Source organism: Eptesicus fuscus, chromosome 20 (assembly GCF_027574615.1).
Source record: "Eptesicus fuscus isolate TK198812 chromosome 20, DD_ASM_mEF_20220401, whole genome shotgun sequence".
NCBI lineage: Eukaryota > Metazoa > Chordata > Mammalia > Chiroptera > Vespertilionidae > Eptesicus > Eptesicus fuscus.
Genome location: NC_072492.1, coordinates 25919890 through 25941749, shown reverse-complemented (window position 1 = coordinate 25941749; position 21860 = coordinate 25919890). Strand labels below are relative to the sequence as shown.

General features: G+C 51.9%; 1 protein-coding gene across 1 annotated transcript; it reads left to right on the top strand.

Moving 5' to 3' along the window:
* Positions 1-938: 938 nt before the first annotated feature.
* Positions 939-17010, top strand: TRIM25 (tripartite motif containing 25). The gene is made up of 9 exons (XM_008147915.3): positions 939-1608; positions 6465-6560; positions 10264-10497; positions 13180-13336; positions 13938-14003; positions 14740-14766; positions 15387-15470; positions 15550-15648; positions 16319-17010. Exons 1-9 carry the CDS (start codon positions 1015-1017, stop codon positions 16849-16851), a joined length of 1890 nt encoding a protein of 629 aa, XP_008146137.1. The 5' UTR covers positions 939-1014; the 3' UTR covers positions 16852-17010.
* The last annotated feature ends 4850 nt before the right edge of the window (positions 17011-21860 follow it).

Genomic DNA, 21860 nt, shown 5'->3' with positions numbered 1-21860 from the left:
CTAAGCAAACAATTAAAAAAAAAAAAAGTGTTTAAGTTCCAACATTATTGTTATCTGAGTATATGTGAGAGGAAAACCCTTGTTAAACTGGGATGTCTCCAAACCCTAGTCAAGTTGAATTGGAAATTAAAAAAAAAAAAAAAAATCAGCCCTGACCGGGTTGGCTTAGTGGATGGAGCGTCGGCCTGTGGACTGGAGGGTCCCGGGTTCGATTCCGGTCAAGGGCATGTGCCTGGGTTGCGGGCGCATCCCCAGTGGAGGGTGTGCAGGAGGCAGCTGATCCATGTTTCTCTCTCATTGATGTTTCTAACTCCCTATCCCTCTCCCTTCCCCTCTGTAAAAAAATCAATAAAAATATATATATATATATAAAATCATGTTATATGGCGGTGGTCTGGAAAGAAATCACCCAGTTTAAGCATGAGCGTGTGACTATGGGCTCCAGCCTTCAGGGATCCAACGACGGAATGCAAAGCGCAGGACCAGGGAAGAGGAAGGAAGGATTAAAAAAAGGAAAAAAAGGAAAGGGGCAGTCGTTTAACCGATCCTACAGTTATTTTTTTAGAGTCCTGTCCTGATAAGCCCCCTTCGCTCGCGGAGCGCTGGGGACGTCGCGGGTCCAGGCAGGTTCTCGAAGCAAAGAAGTGGTGGCGAGCGCTTTCGTGCAGAAGCCGGACTTGATCTGGGCTGGGCTCCCGCGCCCTGGGGATCTCCCCCCGACGCCTCGGTTTCTCCATCCGCGCAGTGGCCGTAAGCATAACCGGAAGCCCCGAGCCCCACCCCCTAGTTCCCCACCGGTCCGCAGCGACCCCAGGCTCCCGCCCTACCCCCCGGGTCCCCTCGCGCCGGCCCCGCCCTCGCGCCCGTCCCCCCGCCCCCGCGCCCCACGTGACTTCTCGAAAGGCCGCGGGCCCGCCTTCTCGCCGCTCAGTTTCGTTTCCTGGGCTGCCTCTTGGGGGGATCGTGCAGCCGTACCCGTCCCTGCACGACTCGTCCGGTCCCCCGAGGAGCGCCATGGCGGACCTGTCCCTGGCCGAAGAGCTGACGTGCTCCATCTGCCTGGAGCTCTTCAAGGTGCCGGTCACCACCCCGTGCGGCCACAACTTCTGCGGGTCGTGCCTGGACGAGACGTGGACCGTCCAGGGCGCGCCGTTCCAGTGCCCGCAGTGCCGCTCCGCGTACCAGACGCGGCCGCAGCTCCGCAAGAACACGGTGCTGTGCACGGTGGTGGAGCAGTTCGCGCAGGCCGAGCTGGCCCGCGCCAAGCCGCCCGACGACTGGACGCCGCCCTCCCGCGCCGCGGCCCTCAGCCCCGCCGGCCAGGTGGCCTGCGACCACTGCATGAAGGCGGCCGCCGTCCAGACGTGCCTCGTGTGCATGGCCTCCTTCTGCCAGGAGCACCTGCGGCCGCACCTCGACAGCCCCGCCTTCCGGGACCACCCGCTGCAGCCGCCGGTCCAGGACCTGTTGCAGCGCAAGTGCCCCCAGCACAACCGGCTCCGCGACTTCTTCTGCCCCGAGCACAGCGAGTGCATCTGCCACATCTGCCTGGTGGAGCACAAGACCTGCTCGCCTGTGCCCCTGAGCCAGGCCAGCGCAGACCTGGAGGTAGGGGGTGGCGGCGCGAGGGGCAGCCTGGGCCTGCAGGGTGATGCGGAGGGCGCCTCCGTGGGCATCTCCGCCTACGCTGGGTCACCTGAGTGGGGACACGGGCTTGGCTGAGCCTGAGATCTGGGGCAGAAGAAGACACAGGTGATGTTGCCTGCCTTAAGCCTAGTTAAGTACTTGTCTGATGGTGTTAATAGAGGGTTCTGAACCCCCCAAATAGGAACCCGGGAGGTTCCCTCTGTTCCCTCATGAAATCCTGGCAACACCCAGGAGGTGGGGATGATGAGTTCCATTTTTTAGGTAGAGGAGATGGGGTTCCACGGAAGTTAATTTAGCCCGAGGAACACAGTAAAAGTGGCCAAACCAACAGTTGGCCGGTTCTCCTCAGGTCCCAGCCTCACCACCAAGTCTACAGAGCCCAGGGCCTGGGACTCGCGTGGAGGGTTGAGATCATATGAGCAAGAGTCACAGAAGAGCTGGAGAGTCCCAGGGACTAGGGAGGATCCCTGCGAGTGGGAGGGCTTGGATAGGACGCCACCGACCTGCGGGAGAGCCAGCGGGGAGAGCCAGCGCTCTTGCAACAGAGTACCCTCCATTCCGGCTGTGTGACCGGGAGACAGGATTTGGCCCCGGGGCCTGAGTCCTCCTCAGTAAAGTGAGGAGGGGGGGACCAGGTTGACTTCTAAGGGGTTTTCCAGGTTTGTGATGATTTTAGTGGCCAGCACCTCCCCCGGTGTCAGAGGAAGAAAAGGTGTCACCAAACCGCCCTTCGTTAATATCAGTCTAAGCTCCCCAGCGCGCCTTGATGTCCTTTCATTCTCCCAGCGCTGTCACGGACAACAGGGACTGCCTTCGTGTTGTCAAAAGCAGACCTGAGCCTTGGGGAGGTGTGTAGCAGGCACCAGGTCCTGGGTGCGGGCCTCCCTCTCCTCTGGCCACAGCCCCTCCCCCACCTGGCCTGCCCCTCCCAATCTGAGCTGGGTTCTCAGAAGGCAGACCTCCAGGCCTTGCCCCGGGGAGTTGACCTTTGAGGTGCAACCATCTGAGGCCCAGCCACCTGGGTCTTCTCTCTTCGTCATAGGAGCCTGCTCTGCCCGGATCCGCTGTGGTTTGGGGCAAGTCCCTGCAGTTCTCTGTTCAGTGGGATTGGTAGCATTCCCGTGGCTGGGAGGCTGCAGAGAGAGGAGCTGTGTGGGAAGTGCTTTGTGGGCCAGGTGGGAGTGGCTGTGGACGGGGCTCCAGGCTGAGCTGGATGTTGAGACCTGGGTTTGAAGGCTGGCTGCTTCCTAGCTGGGAAACGGTCAAAGGGGATAATGATAGTACTCATCTCAGAAGGTTATCGGGAGGATTAAATGAAGCGGCCTATCAACAGTGTGTTACAGTGAATGCTCATTTCTGTTACTCCTCTCAGTGGGGAGGAGAGCTTGCTGGGCAGAGTGTCAGGTTGCCCCGATCTGTGCCTCGGGAGGGTGCCTGGGCCTGCCCCTGAAGACTGGGGCAGCCGGGCTCCTCCTGGCCAAGGGCCCTTCTCGAAGTTCTTATCCATGGAGGCAGAAGGCAAGCAGGGGCAGGAGGGCCCTTCTGAGCCTTCCCCCGACCCACCGCTCTCTCAGCCTCCAGGGCCCAGAGCTGCACCCAGTTCATTTGTATGCCATACACGTTTTGATTATATATATATTGATTTTTAGAGAGAGGAAGGGAGAGGAATAGAGAGATAGAAACATCAACGAGAGGAACATCATCGATCAGATCGGCTGCCTCTGACAGGCACCCCTACTGGGGATCAAGCCCGCAACTGGGGCTTGTGTCTTGACAAAGAATCAAACTGGCGACCTCTTGGTTCCTGGGTCAATGCTCAACTGCTGAACCACACTGCTGGGCACATTTTGCTTTTTTTTTTTTTATTTATATATTTTTATTGATTTCAGAGAGGAAGGGAGAGGGAGAAAGAGATAGAAACATCAATGATGAGAGGGAATCATTCATTGGCTGCCTCCTGTACACCCCCTACTGGGGATTGAGCCCACAACTCAAGCACATGCCCTTGACTGGAATTGAACCGGGGACCCTTCAGTTCGAAGGCTGTGGCTCTATCCACTGAGCCAAACCAGTTAGGGCACGGTTTGCTTTTTGATAAAAATATATTTTATTGATTTTTTTTTTTTTCTTACACAGAGAGGATGGGAGAGGGATAGAGAGTTAGAAACATCGATGAGAGAAACATCGATCAGCTGCCTCCTGCACACCCCCTACTGGGCATGTGCCTGCAACCAAGGTACATGCCCTTGACCGGAATCGCACCTCGGGCCCTACAGTCCGCAGGCTGACGCTCTATCCATTGAGCCAAACCGGTCAGGGCACGGTTTGCTTTTTGATTCTTGTAATAGGCCTGTCCCCACCAGCTCCCCCCTTTGCCCATTGTCCTGGCTGCGTCCTTTAACCACTCTCCTTTTCCAGCCCTGCTGCTCCGCTCACTGCTGGTGGCAGAGCCAGCCCTAGAAGGGCAGTGCCGCAGCCTTGGGCAGCTGGCTGGTCTCCATCACTCAAGCGGGCGGACTCAGGACTCTGGTACCTCCCACGTGGAGGACCAAGTCCCCAGGCTGTGAAGGGATCCTTAGAGTTTCCGTGAATTAGGGAATTGTTGTGGCTATTAAAGTCCTTGGACCGCTTTCCTTTTGTCTGGAGCGCTGTGGGCCCCTTTCCACCGTCAGGGGACTGTTAAGTCTGTTTGATTAATGGTGGATAAAAACCTTTCAAAATAGAGAGTTTGGGAGTTCACTACTAAGAGTGGCTCTGGCTCTCAGAGGCAAAACGATTGGAGGCCCCTCTCCCCCTCATCTAGAGGTTCCTTCCAGCTGAGACCTGCTAGGCGTGGCCTGCGGGGGCCTGGCCTTCAGCCTTTGGCCCAGTTTGTCTTGGCCACTCTGAGAGGCCAGCTCAAAGGGCATTGTCACAGAGGTCGAGTCTGAAACATCATTAGTGACTTGGGCTTTCGGGTCGAGTTAGTGTGGCCTTGGACTCTGCTTCTGCTCTTTCATTCAAGGTCAGGTTCAGCCCTGAATATCTCTAGTGGAGTGGGAGAGGCAGGAAAGAGGAAGGGAGGGTCAGAGTATGTTGAACCAGCTAATTAGGGGAAGTAAAATGTCCCCTCCCTTCCTCCCGCCCCCCCCCCTCCCGCTAGAAATTCTGTGTGCTCAGTTTGGACGCATGTCTGTAATTGTAACACTAGGATCTTGTAACACCAGTTAATAGCGACGTAATGTCAGTCAAACCACCTAATTAATTACTCTGTGCTTCCGTGGCCTCCTCTGTAGAGGGCAGGTAACTGCACCTTCACGGTTTTGCCCTTAGCTTCAATACAGGCAAAGCACTAGAGCCGTGGTCAAACTGCGGCTCGCCAGCCGAATGCGGCTCTTTGGCCCCTTGAGTGTGGCTCTTCCACAAAATACGACGGCCTGGGCGAGTCTATTTTGAAGAAGTGGCGTTAGAAGAAGTTTAAGTTTAAAAAAATTTGGCTCTCAAAAGAAAATTTCAATCGTTGTACTGTTGATATTTGGCTCTGTTGACTAATGAGTTTGCCGATCACTGCCTAGATCAGGGATGGGCCACCTTTTGAGCTTGGTGTGTCAAACTTTGCCAAAAAACTGAGCATAACCCGGGTAGTGTGTCACTTTGAGGAAAAAACATTATTTCGCAAATGTTTCATCCTCAGGAGCAGCAAATGTTTCATCCTCAGCATGTGGCCGCCTCAGCGGCCGCGTGTCATCAGAAATGGCTACGCGTGTCAGTGCTGACACGCGTGTCATAGGTTCGCCATCACTGGCCTAGAGCAACGCCTGGCTTGCAGCAGGCACATCATAAACACTACCTGTGATCATGACGGTGGTGGTGGCTATTTTCCTCCCCATTTCTATGCCCCAACATTTCACCTGAGCAGGGAGGTGGGGACTAAGATATGAAAATTTAGAGAAATAGTAAGAGGCCTTGGATGATATGATCTTCCTTTGTGTGCAGTTTATCTTTGTTTCTGCAGGTGGCTAGGGGCCTAGCAATTCTGAATCCCCTTAATTCCATTTCTGGGACTGAGCTGGCAATGGGCTGGTCTGTTGCTGGTTTATTCTTTATTCTTAGGGTGTGGCCCTGGGAGGCCCCCACCTGTGGGTTTACCAGGTGAGCTCTGGACTCTGATTTTGTTCCGCTGCCTCCCTGAGCTGACAGGCCCTCCCATCTGTCTTCTGGAATTGGCAGGTGCCAGGCTTATCTTGGCTCTGTAACCCTACCCTGTCTGCTTTTCTGGTTGCTTGCAGCGGGGAGGGTTGCTTTGAATGACCTCATCTGCCGTTACTGAAGCAGCTGTCCCAGCTCGTTCTGTCGCCTCTTTGTGAGCTTGACCGCCTTGCGGTCTTCCTTGCCGCAGTTTCATCACCTGTAAAATGGGTGCTGGGGAAAAAGCTCATCATCATCCAAGCTGACATGTAGTTTACACACCTCACTAAGTGGGCTGAGGACTTCTGTGGTTTCTGGGTGGTTCACGTTACTCCCACTAGCCCTGCGAGGCGGGAACAGTTGTATCTCGTTCGTGGCCAAGGAGACTGGAGTGAGAGGCAATTGGACAGCTGGGCACTGGGACTGGAACCCTGGTCTGTGTGGCTCCAAATCCTGTATTTACAGCACTGTCTCCCCAAAAGGATGAAGGAAGGTAGTAAATATGAGAATGCTTTAAAAAGCTACAAGCAGGCAAGACTTGGGGTGGCGGAAACACCACCTGTGGGATAGGCTCAGGGGATGGTTCGGTGTTGGGTGCTGGTGGGGGCTGGGCCCAGGTGCTCTCTCACCCTGTTTTGTTTTCTCCACAGGCCAAGCTGAAGTATAAACTGACAGTCATGTACGGTCAGATCAACGGAGCAGTGAGAGCGCTGGAGGATGTGAGAGCCAGGCAGAAGGATGTGCGGGTGAGTGACAGGGCTCTCCACCACCAGCCCTGGCCCTGGGCCTCCCTCCGCCTCCAGGCAGGACAGGCTCAGCTGTCATCTCCACGAGGCTCATGGTGGGCTCATTCACAGTGTCAGAATTAAACGGCAGCCTCGTAAAACATGCCAGGAGCTATGTGTCCAGGAGAGAGCCTTCATAGACCCAAACAGGAGACTAGCTACAAGCCCAACATTGGGAGAATCATTGAAAATTCGTGTTGAGCCCTGACCAGTGAGCTCAGTGGTTAGAGCATCAGCCCACACACCGAAGGGTTGTTGGTTTGATTCCTGGTCAAAGGCACATACATGGGTTGCTGCTTCGATCCCTGGTCCGGTTGGGGCATGTGCAGGAGGCAACCAATTGATGTGTTTCACACTGATTCTAGGGTGAGGATTAACAACAACAATAATAATAATTAGTGTTGAAAATTAGTAATATAGACAGTGGTTATGATTTTTTTTTGTTTTGTTAATCCTCAACAGAGGATATTTTTTCCATTGCTTTTCAGAGAGAGTGGGAAGGAGGGAGGGCAAGGGAGAAAGACAGAGGAGAGAGAGAGAAACATCGATTGGTTGCCTCCTGAACGCACCCCAACCGGGGCCAGGGATGGAACCTGCAAGCCAGGGATGTGCCCTTGACTGGAAATCGAACCCGTGACCCTTTGGTGCATGGGCCGGTGCTCTAACCACTGAGCAATTCTGGCCGAGGCGGGATTGTGATTTAAGTGGGAGAAAAACAGGGAGCAAAAAGTGTATGCCCACTGGCGTTGACCTCTTTGTAAGAAGGGAGTGCATTTGTTTTCCAGGACTAGTGTCACCAATTGCTGCAGACTTGGCTTACAGCTACAGAAATGTGTCCTCGCAGTTCTGGAGGCTGGGAGTCCCAAATCAATGAGTCAGCAGGGCCACACTCCCTCCCGAGGCTCTGGGAGGAGCCCTTTCTTGCCTCTTCAGCTTTTGGTGGCTCAGGCACTCCTAGGCTGGCGGCTGCATCACTCCAATCTCTGCCTCTGTCTTCACGTGGCCTCTTCCTCCCTTGGGGACTTCTCTTCATTCTCTAAAAGGACATTCGTCATTGGATTTAGGACCCTCCTGGCTAATCCAGGATGATCTCATCTCAAGAGTCCTACCTTAATTACATCTGTAAAGGATTTTTTTTTAAAGTAAGTATAGGAAAGCCCTAACCGGTTTGGCTCAGTGGATAGAGCGTCAGCCTGTGGACTGAAAGGTCCCAGGTTCGATTCCGGTCAGGGGCATGTACCTTGGTTGCGGGCACATCCCCAGTGGGGGGTGTGCAGGAGGCAGCTGATTGATGTTTCTCTCTCATCAGTGTTTCTAGCTCTCTATCCCTCTCCCTTCCTCTCTATAAAAAAATCAATAAAAATATATTAAAAAAAAAAGAAGATTTGAATTTTATGTATTTATTTATTTTATTATTTTTAAAAAATATATTTTTATGGATTTCAGAGAGGAAGGGAGAGGGAGAGAGAGAGAGAAAAACATCAATGATGTGAGGTAACCACCGATTGGCTGCCTCCTGCACGCCCCATACTGGGGACTGAGCCCGAAACCCGGGACCCTGCAGCCCACAGGCCGACGCTCTATCCACTGAGTCAAACCAGCCAGAGCGAGGATTTGATTTTTAAATACCTTGACCTGGAGCTGCAGCATCCAGTGTTATTGTGGCAGCTGTGGTTTAGGGAGACGAGGCCTGGGTAAGACTATCAGCTCTGTTACATATTAGCCTGTGATACGTTGGTCCAGATGGCAGATCCGTGAGCCTTTGTTTTCCCATCTGCATAATGGAACCATGGCTTTCTGAAGGTGCGTGTGAGGCTTAGGTGAAAGGAAGCACATGAAAGAACCTGTATGGGTTGGGGCGGGGGGTTGGGGGGTGGGCAGGCTAAACTGCTGTAACAAAGATACCCCCAAAATTCAGAGGCTTAAATAAGATAGAAGTTTATTTTGCTCACTGGGATAGTTCAAGGCCGGACACAGCCACCTGGACTAGTGGGTGTCTGCTCCACGGGGTCATTCAGGGACTCGTGGTCTTTCCTTCATATTGCATCACAACTCCTTAGGGTGTTTTCTGCATCTGTTTGGTGGAAGCTGAGTCACCATTCCATCTCTGTTCTAGCCTGCCAGAAGGGCAACAGGAAGAGTGCTGCATATATCACTTCTGCTCATACCGAATTAGGAACAGCTTAGTCACATGACCAAGCCTCACCGCAGGGAGGCTGGGAAATGTAGTCCGTGGCTTCGCAACCCTGTGCCCTCCTGAGACTTCAGGGGTGCTCTCTTACTGAGACTGAGCACGGGGAAGGGGGGGGGGTGGCATTCGCAGTCACATTGGAGATGGCCGGTTTAGGGGTTGGGTAAAGAAATAACTGAATTTCAGTCTCCCTGTATATTGCCTATCCTGTGTGCATTTCTGTTTTCATGTTGAGTCTGAGCTAGAGCACTGCTGTGCCATAGAAATACAGCGTGAGCCTCATCTGTAACGTCAGGTTAATTTTAACATCAAGAGAAATTCATTTCGATAATACATTTTATTTAACTTAGAACATCCAAAAAAATGATTATTTCAACACAGAGTCAGTGAAGTGTACTAATGAGATATTTTGCAGTCCTTTTTTTGTACTCCGTCTTTGGAAGCCAATGTGCCTTTCACACTCACAGCACATCTTAATTGGGACGAGGCACGTTTCAGGTGCTTTGTAGCCACACCCAGCAAGTGGCTGTGGAATTGGGCAGTCAGTTCCTGAGGGTGGTACTCTCCAGAAACTTTCTAGAGCAGCTTCACACCCTCTCTTTAAAAAAGAAAAATTACCCACGAGCTGCTTCCCAGCTTACGAAAGATAAACATCACCGATGCCGCTGAAGCCCTCGCTCTACGCCCCGCCCCTTTTATATCCCCCTTCCTCTCTTCCGGAAGTAACCACTGTCCTGAATTTATTTCCATGGATTTCTTTGTACTGCTTTATGTTTGTGCGCCTCCCTTTGGCAATAAACGCTGCCGTCCCGTTTGTGTCTAAGCTTTCTGTAAAGAGCATCAGTACTGTGTGTCTTTTTCTACAAGTTGTTTTTCCCTCATGAAATGTGTCAGATTTATGAAATGCATCGCCCCAGTTCATTAATTCTCATTGCTGTTCAATCGTCCATCCAAGGTACATGCAGCCTGTATATTCAGTCTCCTCTTGCCAGGGTTCTGCTAGTTCAAACAGTGCTGCTTGTGAGTGTTCTCGCGTGCATCTGTGGGGATTTTTCTGGAGTTTATTCCTTGAGTCAGTTGTTGGGTCACAGGGTCCGAGCGCCTTCAGATGCGCCAGAACAGTGGTTCTCAACCTTTCTAATGCCGCGACCCTTTAATACAGTTCCTCATGTTGTGGTGACCCCCAACCATAAAATTATTTTCGTGGCTGCTTCATAACTGTAATTTTGCTACTGTCATGAATCGCAATGTAACTATCTGTGTTTTCCGATGGTCTTAGGCTCTACAGCAGCGGTTCTCAACCTGTGGGTCGCCTAGCGGTTCTCAAGAAAGGTTGAGAACCACTGCACTAGAAATTGCCAAATTGCTCTCCAAAGTGGTCACGCCCCTTTGTGCTCCGCGTCTCACCAATGCTTGGTCCCACGGGCTTAGCTTTGTCAGCCTGATGGATGCCTTCTTGTCTTGGCTTCTTAGGAGGCTGCACAAAAGAAGACAGAACAGCTTAGACAAGAATACTTGGAAATGAAGGCGCTCATTGATGCCTCCGAGGCCAGCTCCACGCGGAAAATAAAGGAAGAGGAGAAGAGGGTCAGCAGCAAGTTCGACAATATTTACCAGATCCTCCTCAAGAAGAAGACGGAGATCCAGACCGTCAAGGAGGAGATTGAAGCTGCCCTGACCAAGGGGGGCGAGTTTGAGTTTCTGGAGGTGGGTCTTGATGAGGACATTGGTGAACACTCTTCCTGCCCAGCGTGACGATGTTGATTATAGGGGCAACGGGGCCTCAAGGAGTGGGGTCTGTGAGAGGTCATTGAAAGCATCCCTGACACACAGGCTGTATTCGTTTTAGATGCTGTGTGACGACTCACCACAAGCACAGTGGCTTAGATCATACATTGACTGTGTCACACTTCCCGTGGCTCAGGAGGCTGGGCCTGGCTTAGGGGGTTGTCTTCTGAGGGGGTGGTCTCTCACAGGCTGCGTTCTGAGTGTTGGTGGGGCTGCATTCCTTTTGGGGCTCCCTTGGTGGTTGGTAAATCCAGTTCCTTACGGTGCAGGACCAAGGTCCCCGCTTTCCTGCTGGGTGTGCGCTCTCAGCTCCTAGAGGCTGCCCCAATTCCTTGCCACAGGGCCCTCTCCCAACTTGGCAGCTTACTTCAAAGCTCATGGGAAATTCTCCCGCTAGGAAGGCCCAGTCCCCCTTTTCAGGCCTTTTACCTGATTAAGTCTGGCCCATCCAGGAGACTCATCTTTCTGATGAACTCAAAATCAACAGATTTGGGCCCTGGCTGGTGTGGCTTACTTGGTTGAACATTGTCCCATGCACCAAAAGGTTGCCAGTTCAATTCCTAGTCAGGGTACATGCCCGGGTTGCCAGCTTGATCCCCAGTAAGTGGTGGTGGTGGTGTGGGGCATGCAGGAGGCAGCTGATCGATGTTTCTCTCTCTCCCTCTCCTTTCCACTCTCTAAAATCAATATAAATCATACTTCAAAAAATCAACAGATTTGGGAGCTTAATTACCTCTGAAAAATTTCTTCACATTCACTTGTCCTGCTTGTTCTCAAGGGAGGGGATTATATAGGACCTAGTAGCCCATTTGCAGGAAGAATCCTGCAAGCGCCGCTGCGGCCATGCGGCTGCCGCGCCTGCACCTGCACCTGCACACCGCTGCCGCCTGCCCCGCTCCGCCCCGCTCCGCCATGCCGGGGCTTTCCCTCTGGCAGCCACCTTGCTTTCTGCTTTTCCTCCCTCTTCCTTCTAAGTTGTCTTCAGTCTTCACTCCTCCCTCCCTCCACATATGCAAATTAACCGCCATCTTTGTTGGGTAATTTGCATACTCGCCCTGATTGGCTGGTGGGTGTGGCTTTGGGTGTAGTGAATGTGTGGTCAATTTGCATATTACTATTTTATTAGGTAGGATGTGTAACCTTGGGAAGGGGTGGACTCTTAGGGGCTATCTTAGAATATTGCCTACTGTATGCACCTCGCTCTCTTCCCTAATCCCTCCTCCACACGGTCCCTGGAAGTGTCTTTTTTTAAATTAATATATTTTTATTGATTTCAGAGAGGAAAGGAGAGGAAGAGAGAGATGGAAACATCAGTGATGAGAGAGAATTACTGATCGGCTGCCTCCTGCACACCCCACACTGGGGATTGAATCTGCTGCTGGGCGTGTGTCCTGACTGGGAATCCAACCATGACTTCCTGGTTTATAGGTCGACACTCAACCTCTGAGCCATGCCGGCCAGGTTGGAAGTGACCTTATAAAGCACAGAGCCCTCTGCCCTTTCCGACTTCATGTTCCGTAGTACAGCCCCCAGGCCTTTGATGACCGGGCCCTGCCTTTGCCTGCAGCCTCATGTCTTGCTGCCCACCCCCAGCCCATGCTTCGTGCTGTGGCCACAGCAGAGCACTCACCATTCCTCCTGGCACTGGATCGTGTGTCCCAGGGTCACCAGCTTCCTCCGTCCTCCCTGGATCCCATTGTTTTCTGTTACCGACAATCCAGAGCATGCCCCCTCACCTCTGCGAAAGCTCTTGCCGTTGTGCTAGATGTGCTTGTTTTCCTGTCTGTTTAGGCTGTCAGCTCCGTTCAGTGTGGCCCGTCCTTTATGGCCACCTTTCTTCTTCCTGGCATGTCCAGCCCTTGCAGAATGCCTGGCATGCAGTGGGTGTTCTGGTGAGCCCATTGATTGGGTGATGTGCTCTGATCCCTGGAAGGCCCAGATTCCTTGTTCAGGTCCAGGGGAGGGTAGAGGAGTGACTGGTCCACCCTAGGCTGAAGGCTGTTCGTTTCTTCTCATTCTGGTGTGTTGGAGTAGCTGCCTTGAGCTCTCTGAGAAGGGTGCTGAATCCACATTTGGGCCTCTTGATACCCTGTGACCTGACTCTTGTCTCAAAGTTTGGGACATCCTGGAAGACCCTTCCTTTTCATCGGATGTGCCCTAGCTGAGTCCTGCACCTTGAGACCTCCCTGTCCATCCCAGAACCTGTGTTCACAGCTGGGCCTGAGTCTCCCATGCCGCCTCCGCCACAGCTGGAGGAGTGGAGGGAGCATTTTCCATGGCGGTCAGGGGACCTGGGTCCCAGCTTTGTCCCTGCCACTAATTGGCAGAATTCCTGGCAGGTCACTTGTCATTTCTAGACTTCAGTTTCCTATCTATCAGGGGAGCAACCTCTGAGGGTCCTTCCAGTTCCAGATCACTGTCTTAAAAGTGGCACTTGAACGCCCAGCGACCTCAGGCCTGTAACCGGGAAGGCTGATGGGACTTCCCACCTGCAGGGTGGGTGGGGGTGGGCGCAGGGCAGCTCCCCCCCGGGGTTCTGGAGGCTGAGCCCAGGGCCTGGCTTCCTGGAGCCACCTGCGCTAACCCCCTGGCTTGTTCCAGAAAGCGGCAAAACTGCAGGCTATCTCAACGAAGCCAGTCTACGTCCCCAAGGTGGAGCTGAATCACGAGCTGATAAAGGGCGTCTGCCAGAGCACCATGGACCTCAAAACCGAGCTGAAGCGGTGCCTCAGGAGGCCCGAGGAGCCCATCACCTCAGGTAACCATCAGCACCCCCTCACGGAGCCCCACTGAGACCCCTGAATCTGGATGGGTCCCCTCAGCATTTTGGGGTACAAGAGAGGGCCTTGATCCCGAGCACTGGGACTTAGTTTCAGGGGGCCTGCCACGAAGACGCCCAGTACCTCGTCATGGAGGGCTTGGTCCCATGGAGGAGCATAATCCGTGGATGAATTAGCCCCCCTGCTCCCTCAGTGGTGCCTGGTCTGGGGAGAGGGAGGGGCGGAAACCCAGAGGGAAGGAGCTCCAGGCACCTCCGTGTCATCACTGTGAGCAAGGGCCTCCTCCCGCTGTGCGCTGGAAGACGCTGAAGCTCAGAGAGGGGGCAGAGGTCACAGAGCTGGGTGCTGGTGGAAAAAGACTCGACCCCAGCTACATGTTAAGCCAGAGAAAAGAGGGAGCGCCCCAGACTGGTCCTCCTATGACCTGTCTCCTAGCTCTTGTAAAGGATGGGAGGCGAGAGTGGATGGGATGTGGGGGTGGCTGTCTTTGTAAACCCGCTACCGCCCGCCTGTGGCAAAGCTGGCTCCTGGGGTGTTTTGGAGGAGCCCCATACACGAGCACCTTCTTTGTTGGCACAGGGGAGCCTGCAGAGCATGCCACGGCGCCCACGCCAAAACCCACACGCCCTGTGAAGAAGGTCCCGAGTAAGTAACCCCACGTCCCTGTGGCAGCTGCGTGGCTGTGGCTGGCGGGGCTGGCTGAGACAGTCACAGGAGTCGCTGATCCTTGCCGATGGGCACAGCCCCTCATCCATCACTGCAGAGCCTGGGTGCTGGAAGGGGCTGTGTGTGCCATCTGACCCGTGAGCAGTGGATATTCGAGCGGCCTGGAACAGGAGCTCTGGCCTGGGGCCCGAGAATGTGCATTTCCTACGGGCTCCCCGGGATGCTGACGCTGCTGGTTGGGCCAACACTTGGAGAACCGCTGTTTTCGCTAAGTCGGTTTCCGTAGGCACACGCTCCAGGTAGTTCTTAAGGACTGTTGTGATACTTGGCCAGCGTATTGTTTTTGCTGACTCTATTTTTGCTTTTTGCATTTTTCCTTTTATGGAGATACAATTTACGTCCAGTAAAATGCACAGATCTTAAATACAGTTAGATAATTGTGGACCATTGAATTCGTGTGTGATACTATTACCCACATCAAGATAAAGTATTGCCATTACCCCAGAAAATTCCATCATGCTCTTTAAGCGTCAGTCCTTCCCCCACACCAATCACCATGGAGTTATTTGCCTGTTATCTTTGTCAAGTTAAAACATCCTAGCTTTATCGGGATGGGTCATATTCATGCAAATGAATGTTAGTATGGTTTTTTGAAAGTGTCATTGTGTTGTGCTTTACAATGTCTTAATTCTGGAATTTTTTTTTTTTTTTCTAGAAGAAGAAAAGAAACCCAAGAAAGTTCGTAAGTTATGCGTTTCTGCTCTGTTTCTTTCTTTCTTTTTTTTTTTTAAATAAACTTTATAAACCAAAACACAAGGGGTTCAGTCTTTTTTAAAAAAACATACTTTATTGATTTTTTTTTACAGAGAGGAAGGGATAGGGATAGAGAGTTAGAAACATCGATGAGAAAGAAACATCAATCAGCTGCCTCCTGCACACCTCCTACTGGGGATGTGCCCACAACCAAGGTACATGCCCTTGACCTAGAATCGAACCTGGGACCTCTCAGTCCGCAGGCCGACGCTCTATCCACTGAGCCAAACCGGTTTCGGCTTTTTTAAGTTTTAAAAAATATATTTTTTTATTGACTTCAGAGAGGAAGGGAGAGAGAGAGAGAAACATCAATGATGAAAGAGAATCATCAATCAGTTACCTCTTGCACGCCCCCACTCGGATTGAGCCTGCAACCCAGGCATGTGCCCTGACCGGGAATCGAACTGCAGTTCATAGGTGGACACTCAGCCCTTGGGCCACACTGGCTGGGCAGAAGTGACTCTTGAAAATCAGCTTAGAAGGGAGTAGAGGCCATCAGGTCACTTTGTGTCATGTCCCCAACATATGTTCCTCCTTCCTCATCCCCAGCCGCTGCTGCTGTCTCACCCAGCAAGCTTCCCACCTTTGAGTCCTCGGAGCAGTTAGTGGATTTAAAACAAGCTGGCTTGGAGGGTGAGTTATTGTGGACAAGGGGCAGTGGGAGGTCTACTCTGAATTTGTTCTGAAAATGGCTTTCTGTTTCCTCACCCAGCTGCAGCCAAACCCACCACCGTGCAGCCAAACTCAGTGTCTATCAAGGCCAAGGTGCTGGAAAACTTCTTAGCCAAGTCCAGACCTGAGCTCCTGGCGTGTGAGTAGTACCTGCCGGCAGTGTCTGTTGCCGAAACCCCACCGGTCCCGCGGCCAGCTCTCTCCTCTGGTTTTCCTTTTGACTCCCTGCCATTCCAAAGCCTTGCCACGTGCCGTAACTTCTCCCTCTTCCTCTCCCGCCCAGCTTCTGCGTCACAGAGAAGAGAGGCGCTCAGAAGGGGCCTCCCTCATCCTCTCATTGCCATTTCACTTGACTCCATACCCTCTCTCTCCTTTCTCTGTTCACTTCCTCAAGGCCAGTTCCTCGGCCAGGACTCTGGATCTTACCCCTCTTGCTCTCTCTGGAACTTTATGTTCTCAGTTAGGCCTTAGTAATGGATGGATGGATGGATGAGTGGATGGATGGAAGGATGGATGGATGGATGGACTGATGGACAGATGGATAAATGGAAGGATGTGTGGCTATATGGATGAGTGGATGGATGGATGGATGAATAGGTGGATAGATGGATGCATGGAAGGAGGAGGGACAGACAGATGAATAGATGGATGGGTGGGTGCATGGATGGATACAATAATAAATAGATAGGTAGGTGGGTGGATGGGGGAATGGATAAAACAAATGAATACTACTACCAGTTGAGAAAAGGTTTAAAAGTGAGAGCACCTGGGCTCCTTGTAATTGATTGCTTGGGGTGATGCTCTTGTAGATGCTGTTAAGGTCATCCTGGACTACAACACTGCCTACAGCAAGGTGGCTCTGTCGGAGAACTACACTGTGGCCTCTGTGGCCGAGACACACCAGAGCTACCGGCCACATCCCCAGAGGTTCACATACTGTTCCCAGGTGCTGGGCCTGCACTGCTACAAGAAAGGGATCCACTACTGGGAGGTGGAGCTGCAGAAGAACAACTTCTGCGGGATGGGCATCTGCTATGGCAGCATGGCGCGGCAGGGCCCGGAGAGCCGGCTCGGCCGCAACAGCGCCTCCTGGTGCGTGGAGTGGTTCAACACCAAGATCTCTGCCTGGCACAACAATGTGGAGAAAATCCTGCCCACCACCAAGGCCACGCGGGTTGGCGTGCTTCTCAACTGCGACCACGGCTTCGTCATTTTCTTTGCTGTTGCTTCCGACAGGATCCACGTGATGTACAAGTACAAGGAGGACTTTACTGAAGCTCTGTACCCGGCCTTCTGGGTGTTCTCTGCAGGCGCCACGCTCTCCATCTGCTCCGCCAATTAGGCAGGCCCTGGACACTCTGGCCGACTGCCTGGGGCGTGCCCAGGACTCGAGTGAAAAGGCTGCAGGGTTGATTCTCGGAGATCTTCCCTGACAGTCCCCAGGGGTTGCCAGGATGGGAGGGGAGTTGATGGGAGGTAGGAGGGTGGGGAGATGGGATAAGGGAGGAGTTTGGCCCGGGAAAGGCATGGGGGTGATTGTCTTGTGGGCAAGGAAGCGTTTCTACGTCCTGTTGCCCCCTCAAGGCAGGCTCCCCCCTCCCCTGGTTCTGGTAGATCCCCAGGGTGCTGGGTGCTGGACAGGGCTTTGGGGGTAAAGTCATTAGAGCCCCTTTCCTTTTGGAGAACATCTCAGGCCACTGCAGTCCTTTCTCGGGCCCCTTGGTGGATGCCCCTATGCTGTCTTCTGATCTTGGTGTTTCGATTACTCTCTTTAGGGCTACTCAACTCTATAGAGCAGCGACTTTCAACCTTTTTCATCTCATGGCACATAAGCTAATTGCTAAAACTCTGTGGCACACCAAAACATACATTTTTTGTCAATCTGACAAAAAAAAAGTATAATTTTGATTAGTTCACATGGAACAGTTACTGTTGTGTTGGTTGTTGTCATTTTTTTTATTTGACAATCTCAGGGAAGGAGGTCCGTGCTCCTGACTAAATAGTCAGGTATTGCAATGTTTTAAAAATTCTTGTGGCTGCAGCACACCTGTTGAAAATCGCTGCAGTAGATCGAAAAAAAAAAATTCCAAGTCTTTGAATTGCAATATTATTCACCCTCCCTTCCTGCCAGTACCCACATGTGAGGACTGGGGGTGAATGCTCAGATTTCCTGGTTATATTTTGTGCTTGAGGGCAGGTCTCCACCCAGACCAGAGTTTCCCCAAAAAGTAGGTCCTCTTCCTCCACTGGACAATAGCCTCACCCCCCTTCCTGTCCGTATCACCCCGCTGAGAATTTTTAAATGTTTACTCCAACAGGAACCTCTTCTGTCTCGGGCCATGATCTGAATCAGCCGATGTTGAATTTCTTGTTCTTCTTTTTAATCCTCACCAAAGGACATGTTTTGAGAGAGGAAGAGAGAGAAGTACAGACACATCAATGTTAGAGAGAAACATCTATTGGTTGCCTTCCATATGTGCCCCTACCTGGGACGGAACCCACAACCCAGGTTATGTGCCCTGACTGGGAATCGAACTGGCAACCTGTTGGTGCACAGGACCACACTCAACCAACTGGGCATATGTTATAGAATTTCTAATTCAAGGTCAAGGTGATCCAGGTCCCGTGTGAATGGAAACCCCTCCAAGTCCCAAATATTATGAAGGGCATCTCATGGCTGTAGCCACAGAACCTCGCTGGAGGCCTTCTCCCTACAGCCTAGGCTTTGGGGCAGGGAATCCTGACCTGGTTGCCAGAAGTGTGTGGCTTTGGTCTTGTTAGAGTATCTTGCCTTATATCTTGCCTCTCCTCAGGATAGCTGCCTCTCCCCAGGATTGTGGGATACAGAGCTGGCATAGTTGAGCAGCTAGCTAAGCCCCATCTCTGAAACCTGTTATCATAGGAGAGGTTGTATGTAGCTGCCTCAGGGACCATACTAGCTCATCTGGTGTGACTACCTACAGCTGGGATGATCTTCTAGCAGGTCCCATGGGGGACAGCAACTTCCTGTTCATCCCGGCCACAGGCTGCTGACCCACCGCTGGCCCTTGCACGAGGCGGAGGCCTGTCACTGGCCCTCGCCCCTTTCGCTGTCTTCTTCCTTTGAGCCAATTCTAGATGTGGGCATGGACCAGGCTAGGGCTCAGGAAGACTCTAAGGATCAGCGAGGGAACAAGCTGCAGGATTCTAGCACAAGGGGCTGTTTTCCTGCAGTGTTTCTGTGCAGTGAAAACAACCCCAGTCCATTAAGGGGCGGGAGTGAATGGATGGCTGGAATTTCCCGAGCTCTATCCTGTCAGGATGTGAGTGGGAGGAATTTCACTTCTTGTGGTGGAATGAGTCCTGCTCTGGGTTTGCCCGAGAGAGGAGCTTAGGCCAGGCTCTTTGTGGTATGAAAAAAGTGGTCACCAACAGGGTCTGGGGACCCCAGGCCTTTTCGTGTGGCTACTTGAGAAGGTAAAGCCTCTCTGGCCTTGTGCTGGCATTCCAGGGCACTCGTCAGGCCCAGAGCACGTGGTGTTCCTGACAGAAGTGTGGATCTGTGTCATCTCCCAACAAGGACTGTCACTTCCTTGGGGGAGAGGCCATCTTTGTAGGGGAGGCTTCCCTGCAGTAGTTGACATGTGGTTATCAAACGTTTTCTTCCCTGGCTACCGGGAAGAAAGGTTCTCTGATGATTCTTCTCTGCTTTTGGAGATGGCCAAAAGCATCTTCATTGACCTTCTGAAACAGTAGCCTTGTCTGGAGCCAAGTCATACTTGGGAATCAGCGGGGCTTAGAGGAGAATGCCCAAGATGAGCCCAGGGTCCTACTGGGGTTCTCTCCCGCAGAAATGAAGGCAACAGAGAGGGCGCTTCCCCGGCCATTGACCCGGGAAGGATAGGGAAGCACACGTCCCTCTGTTTATAAGAGAGGCAAGTAGGTAACCCAAGCTCTGTGCAAGGGGCTTTGGAGGTGTAAGTGAGGCGCACACCTCGCTGTCGCGAACCTTACATCCCCTTGCCTTGTAGGGCTACTGCCTCACCCTGGAGTCCTAGGGTTGGAGGGACCTTTGCATTCATCTGACTTCTCGCTTTGCGGAGTAAGTCAAATGGGGAGGTATGGGCGATGCTTACTGCTCTCGCCAACCCATCCTGGAGGAGATGCTTCCTAGATGCCTCCTGCATGCGTCCTGGCACCCCAGGGAAGTGTCAGAAATTTCCAGAGACACAAACATAAAAATACATCCCAGACGTGGGTGTCAGGGACTGTCTCGGTCACTCTGGCATGATAAAGCAAAGGTCAGGGTCAAGTTTCTGTACTATTCAAGACTGGTTGGCTAGTTCCTCCTGTCTTAATGACTCTGAAATCGATCATTGATAGGTTACCGCTTACCTTATGCTGACCCCCCATTGATTTTTGTTAATCACAAGTATCTGAGCTGTTATTTCTTGAGCTTATTTATTATAGCTTTGATTCTTTATGAGATCATCAGGGCTATAGGCATGGATCTTTTGAAACTTGCAAGAAATACGAGGACCAAAGCTGGCTGACTTGCCTTAGAAGCTTGGCATGTAGGAAACCGGTGTTTGGTGTTCTTTCTTGCAGCTCAGTGAGTGTAAGACAGTGTTACCCATCACACTGGGGTGAGCGAATGAGGTGTCCAGGGGCCTCTGTCACCCAGGCCCCACCTAGCTGCTCCCAGATGTTGAGATGTCAGCAGACCTATAGCCCATTTGAGACTGGCCATGGGTGAGAATTCCTGATAGGATGTCCCTTTGGGCTTTGCTTCAGGATAATCCGAGGATGGGTGTTGGGAGAAGGGGTGGGGTATGAATGAAAGGGTGAGCCACAAGCTGGTAATCAATGAAACAGTTACGGGATGGGATAGTTCATTAAAATATTCTTTCTACTGTTGCATATTTTGAAAATTTTCACGATAAAAAGTTTTAAGAATGAAATAAAGCATAGCTCAGGCCAGTGATAGGCCCTGTCGGGTGATTTTATCCTTGTTCGCAGGGGTAGGAGTTGTGGGAGGTGTGGGTTTGAGGTTGTTATATCAAGTCATCCCCTCTTATCTGTGGGGTATGTACATACTTATGATAGTTTCATTTATAAAATTAGGCACAATAAGAGATTAGCAATAATAACATAATGAAAGAGACCAGTTATAACAATATACTGTAATGAAAGTTATGTGAATGTGCGCGCTCTCTCTCTCTCTCTCTCTCTCTCTCTCTCTCTCTCTCTCTGAAAGTATCTGATAACCAATCTGGTAACTGAGAAGGCTACTAAGTGACGAAGGGAGGGCTTACCTACCCAGGTGGGATGGGGTGGGACTTCATCATGCTACTCAGAACTGTGCACAATGTAAAGCTTATGAATTGGTTATTTCTGGAATTTTTAGTTTAATATTTTCAGACCACCATTGACCACGGGTATCTGAAGCTGTGGAAAGTGAAACCATGGATAAGGGGAGATTATTATAATAAAGATTTTGACTGGCCTTTGTCCCTGGTTTCCAGAGGGGAGATTCTGAATCGTTGGCATTTCCCCAGGAAGAGGAGTGTCTTTGTCATTCATGAGCCCCTTGGGTCACACCTGAGTTTATGCTAGTTGAGATGACCCAGGATGGGGCCTGGTCATCAGAAAGGCCAACCATGAGGTTAAAAGGTTGGGACGTCGAGCCAGCTTGACCACGACGCGAGAGGGCCTGGAGATGGATTCAATCAGTTATGCCTTTGTGATGAAACTCCGAAAAAAAATCTCTGGACACTGAAGCTCTGCTGAACACAGCGATGCACCCCGATTCCACGGCTGTGCACTTGGGTCCCTCCGAGACGTCACTCTGTGTCTCTTCCTTTGGCTGGTCTTGATTTGTATCCTTGATAAGCAAACTGTAATCATAAGTGTAGCCCTTTTCTGAGCTCTGTAAGTTCCAGTGAATCATCGAACCTGAAGGGGGTTGTGTGCTATACACTGGATGCTTGTGTAGCCCCAAGATCCAAATGTTGAAACCTAACCCCCAAAGTGATGGAAATGGAGGTGATTAGGTCCTGAGGGTGGAGCCCTCTTGGCTGGGATTAGTGCCCTTAATAGAAGAGCCCACAGAGCCCCCTTGTCCCTTCTGCCATGTGAGGGCACAGGAAGACGCCAGACACAAAATCTGCCCTCACTTGCGTCTTGGATTTCCAGCCTCCAGAACTGTGAGAGATAAATGTTTGTTGTTTAAGCCACCCAGTTTATGGTGCTTTTGTTATAGCAGCCCAGACCAAGACGTCATGGGGACCTTCTGGATTTGTGGCCCGTCGGTCAGAAGTGCGGGCGGCCTGGGGACCAGTGAAGTGTGGCTGTTGTCTGAAGTGAAGTCAG